We start from the raw sequence: 15,528 nt of genomic DNA, 5'->3' as shown, positions 1-15,528 counted from the left end.
ATGTTTTTTTTTTCAATTAGATACTGTAAGTGGTACCTTGTTTGCGATGTTAGTTTTTATGTTATTATTCTTTTGTAAAAATATTATTTTTTATTAGTTCCGTTAAAAACTATTATGTTGCTATTAGAAGTGCATAACGATGTTGATGTAGCATAAATATTTTTATTATTACTTCTTTTTTTAAAAATAAACACTTCATATAAAAGTTATTAGAATTTTTTCAACCAAGAAAATGAAACTCATTGCGGTCTTTCAATTTTTAATTTTCTTGAATTGATCTTTAAGCTATATTTTATTTAATTGTTAGTTTTTTTTTTCTTCAACATCTTCCATCGCAAATCTATTCTTCCAAGTCGAGATTTATATTCAAATTTGTGGATGTTGTTTTTCTTTTAACTTCAGATTTGCTTTGTTTTTTAATTTGGATTTTTGGAGTTTTTTTAAGTTTATAATGAAGATGGTGAAGGTTGATAATAAACAAGATGAAGATTTTAATTTGTGTTGTTGGAAGAAGGAAGAACATGTAGCTTGGAACCTTAAACCCCTTTCAATTGTAACTAGAAATGGATGAATAAATTCTTCTTGACACCCATAAAAACAAAATCAAACTAATTTGTGCAACTTATAAAATATCTTTCTTGAAACCCACAAAAAAAAATCATTTAAAACCCATAAAAACAAAAAACAAATTCTCCAATTAGTTTGTGCAAAAAAAAATCTCGAATAATGTTTAAAATGAGTTGAACAACTCAGTTATTTTTAGTGAATTTATAGTGGATTTTTCTTAATTTACATAAACTCATTTTTTAATTTTTGTTGGAATGGTAGATTTTTTGGTTTGATTTTTCTCTAATTCAGATGGTCGACGTTTTGAGTTTTCTATTGAAATTATAAAAAAACATTGTGTTAGGTTTTTTAAAGTTGGAGTAGAAGAGGAATATGGTGAAAAAGAAGATGATAAAAGATAAGATTGGACCTAAGCAAAAACTAGTTTAAACTTAGAGAACCATAAATGTATTTTTTCAAAAACTAAAGGATCAATCTAGGATTTACTTTTATAATTTTTTATGTCATTATCATTATGCACATGTCAGCATTATAACGGCCATATTACAATTTTTTTTTAACGAAACTAACGGAAAATATCATTTATCCAAATGGACAATAACATAAAGGCTAATGTTGCAAACGAGATATCAATTAAAAACCTAGTTGAAAAAAAAAGAAGATAAAGATCTATCTAAAATTGGATAAACATAAATAACTAAAAATACAATGTAACCTAATTAACAATTATGTTATTTTGGAAGTCAACTTATATCCTCGTAACAACACAATGGTTATTATTTAGCAAAGAGTATTGCTATCAAGTGTTTTAATAGCATCCATAATTAGAAGTTCGTGGTACAATTTAAATTGGTCATGAGACATAAAATTATCTAATCTAAAATTAAAAATATTCATATGATTTGGTTTGAGTTGAAAAACACATTGAATTTTTCGGGATCTAATTTGATATAAAGTATAAACTAATGTGTAAGTTACTTTTAAAAAGTTGTAGATAATTTATGATCAATAGAAATTAACTACATATATATAAATTTGTAAGTGGGATAGATAAACTAATGTTTTGTCCACTTTTTAAATTTATTTATTTGACTAATTTTCATTGGATCATGGATAAATGACTCACAATTTTTCAAAGATAATCTAAAAAAAACTTATTATATGGTGTTTTTTTTTTCAATATATATTTTATTCATAATTTAATAATAGATACTCTTAATAGACATACTTAACTGATGTCTACCTTGCTATTAATTTTTTAAAGATTGGATTTATATATACCGTACGAATAAATAATTTTAAATTATCATCACAACAATTAAATTAAAAAAGATACTGGAAATTTATTAAAACTACTTTTAAAATAATTTTCATAAATAACTATCTTGAAAATAATCTCCATAAATAATTGGAGAGTTGTGTGAATTTTAAAAGTGTTGGTGAATGGTGATAGTGATGATTTAATAAATAAATAAAAACAAAAATGATGATTCTTAATATGAGTAGTGGAGAGGCATGTATGGTAGAAGAAAAGTAATTAGAAAGGGGTTGTTTCCCTTTGTCTTTGTTTGTATAAACAAAGTTCATCTTTCTTTACTTTTTTCTTGGGCTAAGTAAGCTCTACTATTTTACTACCCCACTCCTTTCCATTTGCAAATCTCCTCCTCCTCCTCTTGTCCATTGCATTGTGCGCATGTTAGTACAACCAACACGCATCCTTCCTTTCTTTTCCACAATCTCTACTCTTGTTGTTGAATTGTGTGCATAAAGAGAACACCTCTGCTTGCATGCTCAACTAATCTTCTCTCTCTCTCTCTCTGTATGTATTGTACTACTACCACTCTAACTTCATCTTCTCGGGTTTCGTGTCTCTTTTTTGAAGCATCAATCAATAAATAAACCAACATTTTTAGGATTCGCCTTTCTGTTTTCCACATTTTCCTTCCATAGTCTACTAACATTTCTCTATGCTCTCTCTCTCTCTCTCTCTCTCTCTCTCTCTCTCTCTCTCTTATTATTTTCTATTTTCAATTTCTCTTTGAATCTATACATTTTTGTTTCCTTTTCTTATTTTGTTTTCACTTAATATTAGTAAAATGGGGATTTTATACTGTCTCTATGTCTTACTTGTGCTTTATGTGTTGTTTCTTTTTGTTTTGTAGGTAAATCAGAATCTTTGGTTTTTGAATCACACCATAATATATTCATCACCAAGCACACCAACTCAAATTCTCTGCAATACTTTAACTTCAAAACGTATGATTTTTCAGCAATTTTTCACTTGTGACCTTTTAATTCCAAGAGTTATTGTTATTGTTACTCAGTTATGTTGTAAATTGTGAATGCAGTTACTGAATAGGAATGGTGAAACTTTATGCTCCATAAGCCTGCTGCTGAACTTTGTGGAAAATTAGTGTAGCAACTTTTTACTAACAACAAACTTGTTTGGAATCTCTTACCTTTCACTGTGGATAGTGTAATCAACGGATCATATATATATATCTTCCAAAATGGGCTGTGTGTTATCAACTATTGATGAGGATGGAAGGGTTGGCATCTGCAAGGAAAGAAAGAAAGTAATCAAACAGTTAGTAGGTATTAGAGAGGAGTTTTCTGATTCACTTTTAGCTTATTTGAAAGCATTGAGGAACACTGGAGCAACTCTTAGACAGTTCACGGAGTCCGATACATTAGAATTAGACTTTGCCTCCACCGGTTTGCCTGAGCCACCTTCTCCGCCAGCTAATTTGTTACTGCCACCGCCGCTTCCTCCTTTTCTTGCTGGCAAGAGTGTGGTTCATGTTGATCAAGATGAAGTTATACTAGAGAATGATGTTCCTATGGTGGAAAATGATCCAAGTTTGAACTCATCGTTGCTATTTCGACCTGCAGATAAGAAAGACATAGTGGAATTGTTTGAAGAGGAGAATTGGGAAGAAACAAAAACAGAATTCGAGGATGAAGACATAAACTCAGAAGGTGGTGTGAGTGTTGGAAAATCGCGTAGTGGGAAGCAACATGTTAGAGAACCGGTTGGGGATAATTGTTCTGCGTTGAGTTTGTTTAGAAATGAAACTCACGTTACTAAAGCTGTGCCTATGGTGGTTGGTAGAAGTGGGAAAACATTGGAGGGTATAGTTAAAGAGTTAGATGATCATTTCTTGAAAGCATCGGCATGTATAAAGGAAATTGCTGTTCTTATTGATATCAGTGGAGGAGATACTCTTCTGCGGCAGAATTCTGGGCGTCAGCATAGTAAGGCTATATACATATTGTGTTCTTTAGGATTATTGAGTGTTATTTTATGATAGATTAGGTTTTGTGATATGCTGTTCCTGACCTTTCATTTGACAATTGACATTCACATTTCACTATGCATCTTTTGACACTCTTTAAACTGGCCTTAGAAAGAATGTTTAAACGTATGATATTTCCATAGAAATGTTATAACTTCTTCCTTGTGGCATAGATGTTATGAGCTTAAACAGCCTCTCCTTGCGGCCTTGTGAGTAAGGCTGTGTACACCTACCCTCGCCAGAGTCTTACTAATCAATGGTCTTAGGCACTGGTTAGCACATCAACTAATAGATATTTTTTGTTGGAAATTGCAGCATTAAATGCATTATTAATTTTAAAAAATACATCTTCCAATACAACGTTTCTAATTTTGAATCTTTAATTAGTTCCCTTAGGATACTGCTTATCATCTAGCTTTGTAAAAATCCGTGAATACCAATGTGAGTAGTAGAACATGGATTTGATCCTCATTAAGAGTTATATGAATTATGAAAAGTAAAGTATGTGTTACCTGTGGTTTGACAATCTTATTTTTGCCTGTCTCCATAACTTTTTCAATAAAGGTTGCATGACTTCTTGTCATGTAAACATGAATTAAGCTTAAACAATGATGTCACAATTCTCTCACATTTTAGACTACAATCTGCAGGATAATAATTAAGAACCTGTTATACTACATACTACAAGAGGTAAGGATAAGGGCTTAGTCATGTACAAAATGATAACTCGGAATACAATGGTGATAGAAAACAGTTGTAAAGACTGAAGGTTATCTCATTTCAAAATGATTGCAGAAGGTGTAGGAAAATGGGCATGTTAGTTGGCTTTAGATATCCCTTAATCATTATTGGCCGATCTAGTTCAATGATTTGACAAACATGGAAACTTTGCTTTCTCCCGTTTTTTCATCTTTATGAACTTAATCTATCAACTACCTATCAAACTTATTCTGCATATTGATTCTCTATATGCTCCATGTCTTATAGACTTATAGTTGATGTTTATTGTAGACATCATTTATTTCCTCAGTTGTATGGGTGATGTTTGAGATTCTGTGTTTATTTCTCATTTTAGTAGTGCAGATTTTTTGGTTTTATAATATGATATGTTTTGTTTTCATTTCCCTAAAATCTCTTCTTGATTTAAGGAGAGAATTACTTGTATTCTCTCGATTTAAACCAAGCTTAGACTGGAAAATAAAATTATAACAGCATTACACTACTTTTTTCTACAGGCGATGACTTTTTTTTTTTACTGTGGTTTATCCTTTATAGGCAAGAGAAGCAATTCTGCCAGGGTATTCAGTGTACTTTCACGGAGTTGGTATACTAAGTCGCCCCAGTTCAGGCTCAGCAAAGAAGAAACCGAGTTTTCTAGTCCTAGTGAACCATGCAGGCCCGGGGCTCATTGTGCAACACTTAGAAAATTATATGCTGCAGAGAAGAAACTTTATAAGGCAATAAAGGTAAGCCAATAATATTACCGATGAACAGTCTAGGGTGCTGATTTTTACTGTGTTTAGTGCAAATGTGAAGCAAAAAGTCATATCTAATTAACTTGCCTCATATTAGAAAATTTGCAAACATGGCGTGCCCCAAATATTCTGGAGATGCAATAGGGACTATCATTTAATGCAAAAGATATTTAGGGAAAAATAGATCAGGAACAGAATTCCGAGGCATATTGCTCCAGGACTGTCTCTGTTTTGAAAACAGAGTGACAAGATTAAGAGAAAATAAGTGACATGTCTTGAATAATGAATATTACTAACCCTCTATCCCCTAATATTTTGGTGTTTCAAAAATGACTATTTTTCAAATGTGGCAACACTTTAATTTATTTTTCTGAATTCCTCGGCACTTTCCCCTTGAGCTGAATCATAATTAACAAAGTGCCATAGAAGTCTTGAATACTCAATGAATATCCATTAGCTCCTAATATTTTGGTGATTCACAAGTGTCTATGTTTCAGATGTGACAACACTTTCCTATTTTTTCGGTGTTCCTTGGAACTTGCCGCTTGAGCTGAATCACAAAAAGCTCTGATCTTTAACAATAATATGTTTAGCAACCCCATTTTGTTGGTGGGTATGAGCACAATATGTTTGGTGAAGGATCCCACGAGATGCAATTAGAATTTGAAATTCATTAGATAGATACTCCAAGGCATTATCATTTTGTAAAGTGCAAATAGGAACATCAAATTCATTTTTTATTTATAGAAGAACTGGAAGATATTACACAACTTAAATCTATTCTCAGTGAATATGGTCTGAGGTTTCCGAATGATGGGATGGCGGCAATCTAGTCTCATAGGAAGCTGCTTGTGCAGTCAATGCAACATTGGTTGTCCGAGGAGGGCAACCATGGAGAGCAAACTATCTATCGATAGTGTAGACAAGATTTACCATGCTTACAGGATTGATCACAATCACCACTTTGAGAAATCAAGCCAGGTGAGTTAACAGGTGCAATAGCAACATTCACATTGGAAGATGGTTTTGCTTTTGCCGGTACACTCAACAAGGTAGATCATACAGAGTTCAGAGTAGGAACAATGTGAGAATCTAGAATTTGATCACAAACCAATGAATACTCCATAGGTAACCCACACAAAGCCAACATCATAAAAAGGGTCGTCGCTGTTCATGCTCCTCGGTAGGGGAGTCAGCCGGAGGCAAGAGTTCGCTGAAATCGCGTAAAAGATCTTGAATTTTGTCTAAATAGTCAGCCATGGAACCATCAAGTAGTCTAGGGGCAACAACACTCGCTAGATTTTGGCAAACCTCATATAGCCTTAGACTATCATTTGTGTAAACAATCTTACCCAGTTGCCAAAAAGTCTCACAAGTTTACGGGTTCTGAACATCTGCTTCAAGGAAGAATGGATGATGGATTTGATGATGATACACAGTTGAGTATCGATCATCTCCCAGTGGAAACAGTCTGCCTCGGGCACTAAATCGACTTCATGTTGAGATGGTCCTCATAATCTGGAACCCTAAGCCAAAGTTTGATGTTTGATGCCCATGTATTCTAGTCAGTGCCTTCCAATTTGTCAGTCAAGAGTGGAGCATTGATGTAGTTGGTAAAAATAGGGTCATCAGCCTGTAGAGGGTCTGAACCAGCCATGTTCAAAACTGCTGTCAAGTTAAAAGAACGAGCAATTGGCATTCAGAATGGATACGTGATGAAGAAGTAAGGCCTCGGCAGTGGAAAGATTGGCTGGAACAGCCGTCAGACGCGCTTCCATGCGTGTCCGAGGTGGACAAGGGATTCCCAAAAACGCAGCAGCAAAAGGGGGTGCGTGTGAGCGCATCTGAAACAGTCAGGCTCTGAAGCTTTCTACAGTGGTAGATCGAGGAGAGGCAGTTCAGATGGAACATTTATTGGAAGTGGTAGACGACAGCATACAGCTGCCGGAGATCGATAACATGTTTTCTTATTAGAAAAACTTTTGCAGTTTCAGAAAATGGGTCCACCTGGTAAAATTAGGGTTTTAGGGTGGTCTTTTGATAAACTATAGTCTAATTTAGGGTCATCCTGATTCCGTCTCTTTTCCTTTTCATTTGCCCATGTTTCAGTCTATTTCTCCTTGTCTTCGAAGTCTTTATATGATCAGGTTTTTGGCTTAAATTACCTTTACTTTGTTTCTTTCATAAGCTTATTTATTTATAGTTAAGAACCCGGGCGTCTAACACTATCGGCATCATTTGCTGATTCCGCTAGGGCTTAAAGACCTTTCATAAGCTTATTTAAATTCAGAAGGTTATAGATTATGGCTCTTTTTTTTATAGGCAAATGTTAATAATATTAATTTTTATGTTAGTATTTTCTTCTTAACCAGGGTTTGAACCCTAGTCTTTCAACCCCTTTAACTCTTAGCTCAAACCCGATGAACCCAGCTCTTTAATAGATTATGGCTGAATTTATCGTAGTTACTGGCATTCTCGGTAAAATTACTAGTCAGTTTGCTTCTATCTCTTACTTGATAACCTAATTTGATGTGGGTTAAATTGTTGATGCTCGATAGGGATCCATTGTTGCGTTTAATATAAATTGATGACACATTCCTTTATTTTGTGGCAGCAAGGCCATTGCAGGCTCATTCAATCTATTGGGATGAAGGAATTTAATGGAGTCAGTTGTTTAAATTAGAAATTAAAAATAGCCATGCAGAAAACAATCCATTCTTTGTTTTTTTTTGGTCTTAAAAACAATCGATTCTTTAGTGGCTTAATATTCAAAAGGGAGAATATATAATCGTGACAATTGAAAGCTATATTTTTGCCTTTGTTTGATATACTTAAACTTCCATATATTGCATTTAAATTTAAAATTGATTACAAAATTGTCTTGATCATTTATATTTATTTATTTTCACTGAAGTAAATCATTAATTTTAATTTTTTGCATTTAGCATGAATGTTTTTTCTCATTGCCCGAATGCCCTATAATGTAGGAAGAGGGAATTTCCAAATTGGAGTTTGAGAGGAAGTCCTTGTTATTGAAGAAACAAGAGGATGAGAACCTTGATTTGGTCAAAATCGACAAAATTCGATCAAATGTTGAGAAGTTGGAGTCTGATTTAATAAGCCTACAACAGTGCATCAGCGAAACAACTTCATCAATTTTGGAACTTATAGACGAAGAGCTTTTACCTCAGCTGGTTGCATTAACTGCAGGGTATATTTCTAATCTAAGACTTGGACACATTTCACTTCAACTTAATGATGTGTTAATATCAGTCTAAACTTTTGCTATTATTATAGTTATGTGAAAAAATATATAAGAAAATAGGTTTGCTTTTTTATCTCATTGAGTTACATTCATAACATGCCATTAACATCTTGTTATGGATCTATCATTTTGTTGGTCATTTAGTGTGAATACTGATGTTTAAGAAACCTGTTAACTGGTTACTAATGGTACAAAGGCTTCTTTGATAATGAGAAAGGATTCCTCTTTGATTAGCATAAAGCAAAATACTTTTAAAGCAGAAATCTACTTTATCTTTGAATAATGGAATCATGATGAGAGAGAGAGAGAGAGAGAGAGATTTGGTTCAAAAGAATTGCTTATTGGATTTTCTTGATAGAGAACTAAATCTCCAACGTCACTTTTTCAGTTCTTCTAATTCTATATATTTAGATTGCATCTGGCGAATCATATCTTCAATTTTGCGTTAAACTCTTGAATGTTTTGTAGGTTGGCGCAGATGTGGAGGATAATGCATGAGAGCCATCAGTCCCAGGCACTGATCTCCCAGCAGTTGAGTAACCTAAGTGATAACCAAAACACAATTCTAAATTCTGAATATCATCACCAGGCTACAATTCAGTTTGAGTGTGAGGCCTCTTATTGGTATAACAGCTTCTGTAAACTTGTAAAATCTCAACGAGAGTACGTAAGGACCCTCAGTAGGTGGATTCAGCTTACACATTGCCTCAGGGAGGGTCATGAAAGTGGCAATCACTCTTCTATTCGCACCATCTGTGAACAGTGGGAACTTGGGCTTGATGGATTACCTGATAAGGTACTTTTTGCCAAAAATTTAATGTTGTCCCCTATCTACCAATGTGCTGCGTGTTTATTTTTCTTAGGGAAAAGTATAAATTATTTTAGCAGAACTATTTTGTTCTATTTTGTCTTTCTTTTAACACCTATAAATCTCATGCTGTTATTTTTCAAAATTCAAACTACTGTTGTCAGTTAAATTGGCTTGATACCTTTCTGCTTGTTATTCCTCTCTATAAATAACGGTTACAACATATACAAGGAATTACCTCTAATAATTACAATATAAGGGAAACCAATCAACTCCTGATTTGTCTAACCTATTCTAGGAAAGCAAATAAATACAATTAATGAGAGATATTATTTTCATCCCCCTCAAATTGATGCGGCGGGTCAATGAACGTTAATTTGCTAACAGAAAACTGATGATGTTGGCGAGGAATAGCTTCGGTAAGAATGTATGCGACCTGCAAGTGAGTACTAATGTGGGGGAGTGATATAAGTCGGTCATCATAGGCGTCACGAATAGAATGACAATCTACTTTAATATGCTTGGTGCGCTCATGAAAGATAGGATTTGCAACAATCTGAAAGACACTTGTATTGTCGGCATAAAGAGATGTTGGCCATGTTTGAGGAAATCCATCATCCAAAAGACCACGAAGCCAAATTATTTCAAAACAAAACAAGTAGCAACATGACATGATATTCAGATTCAGTAGATTGCTTGCTTCTTACTTTTCCATGATATCAACGAAGAGTCAAGAAACATGCACCAACTAGTGACAAATCTCTGAGTGTCAGGACACCGAACCCAATCAACATCATTATAAGCAATCAATTGAATAGTTGTTCTTGTGGGAAAGAATAATTCACAATGAGAGGTCCCTTTTAAGTAACAAATCATACAGCGAATCACTACCCCGTGAAGATGGCAAGGAGAATCCATGAATTGACTGACTTGTTGAACAACAAAAGATATGTCAAGGCATGTAATATTCAAGTAATTAATGGTACCTACAAGTTGTTGATACAATACGAGATTGGGTAAAAGTCACCCTCATCACGATTGTATTTAACATTAACCTCAAGAAGAATGTCCACTGGATTGACCGATTGGAGACTTGCCATAGAAATCAAATATGTGGTAGACTTATGTTGATGGAGGAAGATACCGTTGGATGTATAATAAACCTGTAGACCTAGGAAATAATGCAGATTACCAAGATCTTTCATATGAAAAGGTATGTAACTGTTGCTTAAGCTGTTGATAGCAGCATGATCAGAACCAGTAATGACCATATCATCGACATACAAAAGAAGGAGAACAATACCCGTGCGATGAATGAACTACAAAGAGTCATATTGACTTTGAGTAAAGAAAACCCAATTCGAGTTGAATGAAATTTCTCATATCGTGCTCTAGGAGCATGTTTCAAACATATAATGAGCCTTTGAGCTTGCACACACCCTTAGAAGATGAAAATAAACCCGAAGGAGAAATCATGTAGATGTCTTTAGTCAGATTACCGTGAAGAAATGCATTCTTGATATCCATTTGATGGAGAGACCAGTCATTAGAAGCCACTTCAGAGAGAGCACAGTTCGAACAGTTGTCACTTTGGCTACGGGTGCGAATGTCTCATCATAATCAATCTCATATTCATGCTTGTTTCCTAAGGCAACCAATCGAGTCTTGTAAGGTCGAGGGACCCATCAGCATTCAGTTTCACATAATACACCAATTTACAATCTATGGGTTTAATATCAGGAGGACAAGAGAAAATATATCTCATGTGAAGTTCTTGTTAAGGGTGTCTGGTAAATATCTATTAGGTGGATGAGACATTCTACCAGATCTTTGTGGTGCAACTGGTACAGGATCAGGTGGTGCATCAATGTCGAAAAAGGGGTGAGAGCCTGTTGTCTGACATATACATTGTTTGGTTTAAAGCATTCTATAGATTGAGGGATAATAGTAAAGTTGAGAATACTAGCAATATCATTCATAGCAATATCATTCATGGCAAGAGTAGGACATGGAAACAAATTTATTATCAACAAAAGTCACATTCCTAGAAATGTGAAAGTGATAGTTAGAAACATAACATATAAAATCCTTATGAGAGTGACTATACTATACCCCATAAAAGCACATTGAACAGATTGTGCTTCAAACTTATGCCTTTCAAACGGAGGTAGGTGAACAAAACATACACATCCACAAGTATGTAAAGCACTACAATTAGGTTGAGTTTAAAAAAGATGAAAGGAAGGAGAATCAAGATCAATAACTATAGAAGGAAGCCGATTAATCAAGAAAACAATTGTGGATAGAGGCTCCACCCAAAATCTAGATGGTACTAAAGCTTGGAGAAGTAAGGTCCGCGTCACATCAAGCAAGTGACTATCCTTGCGTCATGCCATCCCATTTTGTAGGGGGTATTACCACAAAATCATTGAAACAAAATGCCTTTTTCTCGAAGGTATTCCTGAAACTCATGAGACATGTACTCACCACCAGAAACAGAGCAAAAAATTGCATTTCAACTTATGTCAGAAATTTATTAAACCTAGAAAACACTTCAGATTTAGGCCGAAGAAAATATATCCAAGTAAAACAAATGTAATCATCAATAAAGGTGACAATATTTATAGTGGACAATGAGAAACTACATAAGACATTTCCCGTACATCATTGTGAATCATCTCAAAACAAGTGGAAGTACGATGAGCACCAGACAAAAAAGGAAATGTTTTACTTTTAGCCTATTTGCAAACAGAACAAGAAACAGGAGCATTAGAGACAACATTTTTATTTACAATCAAACTAGTTTTAAATAAATGAGACAACAGTAGAGTTTGGATGACCAAATTTTCTATGTCAATTCTCATAAGAATTCAAAACATTATTACAAGCAAGAGATAAATTATTGGAAATAAAATGGAGTGGAAGTAATCTTATCACTTTAGGCCCCTACGTGGTCACTTTCTCTGACAATTGCTACTTCACAAGACAACCAACACGAGAAAAATTAACATTACAATTATTATCCACCAATTGATCAACAGACAATAAATTGGAAACAAGTCCAAGTGATACAACACATTCCGAAAATAAGAGTTTATGTCACCAACATCAGCAATAGAGAGGGTATTATCATCAACAATTTGAATTTTTAGATTACCTTGATGAGAATGTATATTGTGCAAGTAATTGGAAGAATCCGTCGTGTGATTGGATGCACCAAAATCAAGAAACCATGGACGAGAAACATTAGATGACTTACCTTGAATGTACATTGCAGCATAGCTCCAAGTTTTCACCACACCGTGACCAGCCTACCATTACTATTTATCGTATGACTACTTATGTATAAGCTATTTTTACCAAAAAATAAAATCAAACAATTTTCATATAAACTATTTTTATAAGCTATTTTGCATAGCTTATAGAAATCAATTGAAAACAACTTATGGACAAGTCATAAGCTCTCTCAAACAACCTCACAAGTGCTCTTACCAATATATAAAACACAAATAAGTCAATCCAAACAAGCTTATATTCTCAGCCATCATTGTTTGACATAAACGCATGGTCTTTGACAAACTCTACTGCAACCGCCATTAAACTTGTTACTTCATTCCAAAATCATTGATAATTTTTCTCCATGTATTTCTTTATCATATAGTTTAATGTTCAGATATTTAATGCCAGCATTAGAGCACTGTCCAAGTCCCTGTTGTTTTTCAGAATGAAATACTGGAAAACCATACTCATCTTGCTTATGTAGTACAATTCTTAAACCATAATTGCATTCATAAATATAATAATATACATAGTAGAGCCTTATTTGAAATAAGTTGTTCTCTTGTGGATTGAGTTCCTAGATTGATGCACCTGGTGTCACGAACTTAGCTCCTAGATTTATGGGTAATGCATTATTTTATGCAAAATACTGCACGCACTAAAATATTTCTGAATATATACCTGAAGAATTCTATCTTTAACTCCATGGATGGATACAATTAAAGGATCTTCCAATGTGATAGAAACCAGTTCCATAACTGACGGCATATTTGATTCTTTAGCCTATTTTACTGGAAGGGGATCTCGTGATTGAATTATTTATTTGGATTATGCACAAAACACATCTTATTGCTCAAAAACACTTCTATCTTTTTTCTATATTACAAATGTGAATATTTTATGAGGGGAATGATTATATTTTTCTGGCACTTTGGTGTACTTACAGGAGGTCGCTGATGCAATAAAAAACCTTCTGTTATCCATCCGTTCAATAATTACTCAACAGGCTGAGGAAGACAACATTCTGAAAAGATTGGAAAAACTTCAAAGAAAGTTGCAGAGGTGCTCAACCTCCCGGGATGAGATGCAGAAAAAAATTGAATCTAACTTGGAAGATGATGGCGACATAGCTAATATGAGCCCCAAGCATCCACTACATTCTAAAATAGCCGAAACAGAAGCCTTAAAGAAGCAAGTGGAAAGTGTGAAAGCAGATTATTTGGATTCTGTTCAGTATAGTAGGACCATGACCCTAGATAACCTCAAAACCAGACTTCCCTATCTCTTCCTGTCACTGATGGAATTTTCAAGTGCTTCCTCTCAAGCAATTGAGGCTATCAATTCCCAGTCAAGCCAATAGAATGCAGTGACTATGCATCAAAACACATGTTCACTTTTAGGTGCTTTGGATGGTAGTCAGCTTGTGCTTCATGCTGATATGAGCACAAAATACATATATGGTGTAAATTGTGTTTCTGAACGTTTGTATACTGAAACAAAATTGTGTTGAGCCATTCTATTAGCTTTTTTGTATCTCTTCAACTCTCCATACCACAACATTATGAAATTTGAAGGATAATATTTATATTGTGAAAGAGAAAAAACATTACTCCCTTTACCTCATATGTTCTTGTTTGAAATATTTCTATTTTAAATTAATTTCTCACTTTAAAATATCCTAGAATAATAACTATACTTTTTCAATAGTGGTTAAAGTGATAACTTTCCACACAATTATTCAGCAAAAAAGAAAAATAAATAAAAATTTCCACACAAAAATAACATTTGGCATTAAAAAGTCTTATTTATATCTCAATAATTCTAGTTTTTTTTAGGGGAAAAAAATAATCCTATAGTTAATTAATCTTTTCACCTTTTTTAACAACACATTTTAGTAAAAGAAATTATTTAACCTTAAAAGTGAGTGTTTAAAATGAGCGATCTTGTTCAATTAGGGGATGGTAGTCAGCTTGTGCTTCATGCTGATATGAGCACAAAATACATATATGGTGTAAATTGTGTTTCTGAACGTTTGTATACTGAAACAAAATTGTGTTGAGCCATTCTATTAGCTTTTTTGTACTCTTCATACCACAACATTATGAAATTTGAAGGATAATATTTATATTGTGAAAGAGAAAAAACATTACTCCCTTTACCTCATATGTTCTTGTTTGAAATATTTCTATTTTAAATTAATTTCTCACTTTAAAATATCCTAGAATAATAACTATACTTTTTCAATAGTGGTTAAAGTGATAACTTTCCACACAATTATTCAGCAAAAAAGAAAAATAAATAAAAACTAGAAGATAACCCGCGTATTGCGCGGCTATATTTTTATTTATTAAATTTAAGTGGATCTTTATGGTAATTGTGAAATTTTTTATTTTAAATCGGATATATTAGAATTTTAATTTACAAACATTCAAATTGTTATTAACATTAATAGAGTAATCATAATGATTAACATTTTGGTTTCAAAATCGAAATCCAAAATTTATAACAATTACAAAATATTAATCCTCAAACAATTATAAATATATATTAAATATAAATAATTGCAAATGAATTACTTTAATTTCATACCAATTAACACTATAAAACAATAAATTTAATTTAAATAATTTCAGTAAAATAAAGTTGACCAAAATTCAAAAAACATATTTTGTCCATCATTTCTAAATATTTATATGCTATATATATTTACCAATATTCAAAAATGAAAATCAAATATAAATATATTTTTGTTCTCTCACTCGATCATTTTAATTTAAAAACTAATTACAAAATATTAATTGTCAAACAATTATACAACAAATATAAAAAATTGCAAAA

General features: G+C 33.2%; 1 protein-coding gene across 2 annotated transcripts; it reads left to right on the top strand.

Annotated features, from left to right (window-relative positions):
• The first annotated feature begins 2,193 nt into the window (after window positions 1–2,193).
• LOC101505921 (protein ALTERED PHOSPHATE STARVATION RESPONSE 1) lies at window positions 2,194–14,313 on the top strand. Of its 2 annotated transcripts, none has more exons than XM_004488216.4 (7): window positions 2,194–2,386; window positions 2,730–2,823; window positions 2,916–3,822; window positions 5,139–5,329; window positions 8,326–8,549; window positions 9,072–9,399; window positions 13,637–14,313. In XM_004488216.4, exons 3-7 carry the CDS (start codon window positions 3,078–3,080, stop codon window positions 14,048–14,050), a joined length of 1,902 nt encoding a protein of 633 aa, XP_004488273.1. In that variant the 5' UTR covers window positions 2,194–2,386; window positions 2,730–2,823; window positions 2,916–3,077; the 3' UTR covers window positions 14,051–14,313. The 2 variants fall into 2 exon arrangements, with proteins under 2 accessions (XP_004488273.1, XP_004488274.1); XM_004488217.4 differs by having other exon boundaries at window positions 2,232–2,262.
• Window positions 14,314–15,528: the final 1,215 nt, after the last annotated feature.

Source organism: Cicer arietinum, chromosome 1 (genome assembly GCF_000331145.2).
Source record: "Cicer arietinum cultivar CDC Frontier isolate Library 1 chromosome 1, Cicar.CDCFrontier_v2.0, whole genome shotgun sequence".
Lineage (NCBI taxonomy): Eukaryota > Viridiplantae > Streptophyta > Magnoliopsida > Fabales > Fabaceae > Cicer > Cicer arietinum.
The sequence above is the reverse complement of the archived record's forward strand: the minus strand, read 5'-3'. Positions and strand labels throughout refer to the sequence as shown.

What these genes read in the sequence shown, in the direction of transcription:
- LOC101505921 (XM_004488216.4), top strand. Translation starts at nt 3,078, where the DNA reads ATGGGCTGTGTGTTATCAACTATTGATGAGGATGGAAGGGTTGGCATC. An exon ending in GAATTCTGGGCGTCAGCATA is followed by an intron (nt 3,823 to 5,138) that starts GTAAGGCTATAT and finishes TATCCTTTATAG; the next exon opens with GCAAGAGAAGCAATTCTGCC. An exon ending in AACTTTATAAGGCAATAAAG is followed by an intron (nt 5,330 to 8,325) that starts GTAAGCCAATAA and finishes CCTATAATGTAG; the next exon opens with GAAGAGGGAATTTCCAAATT.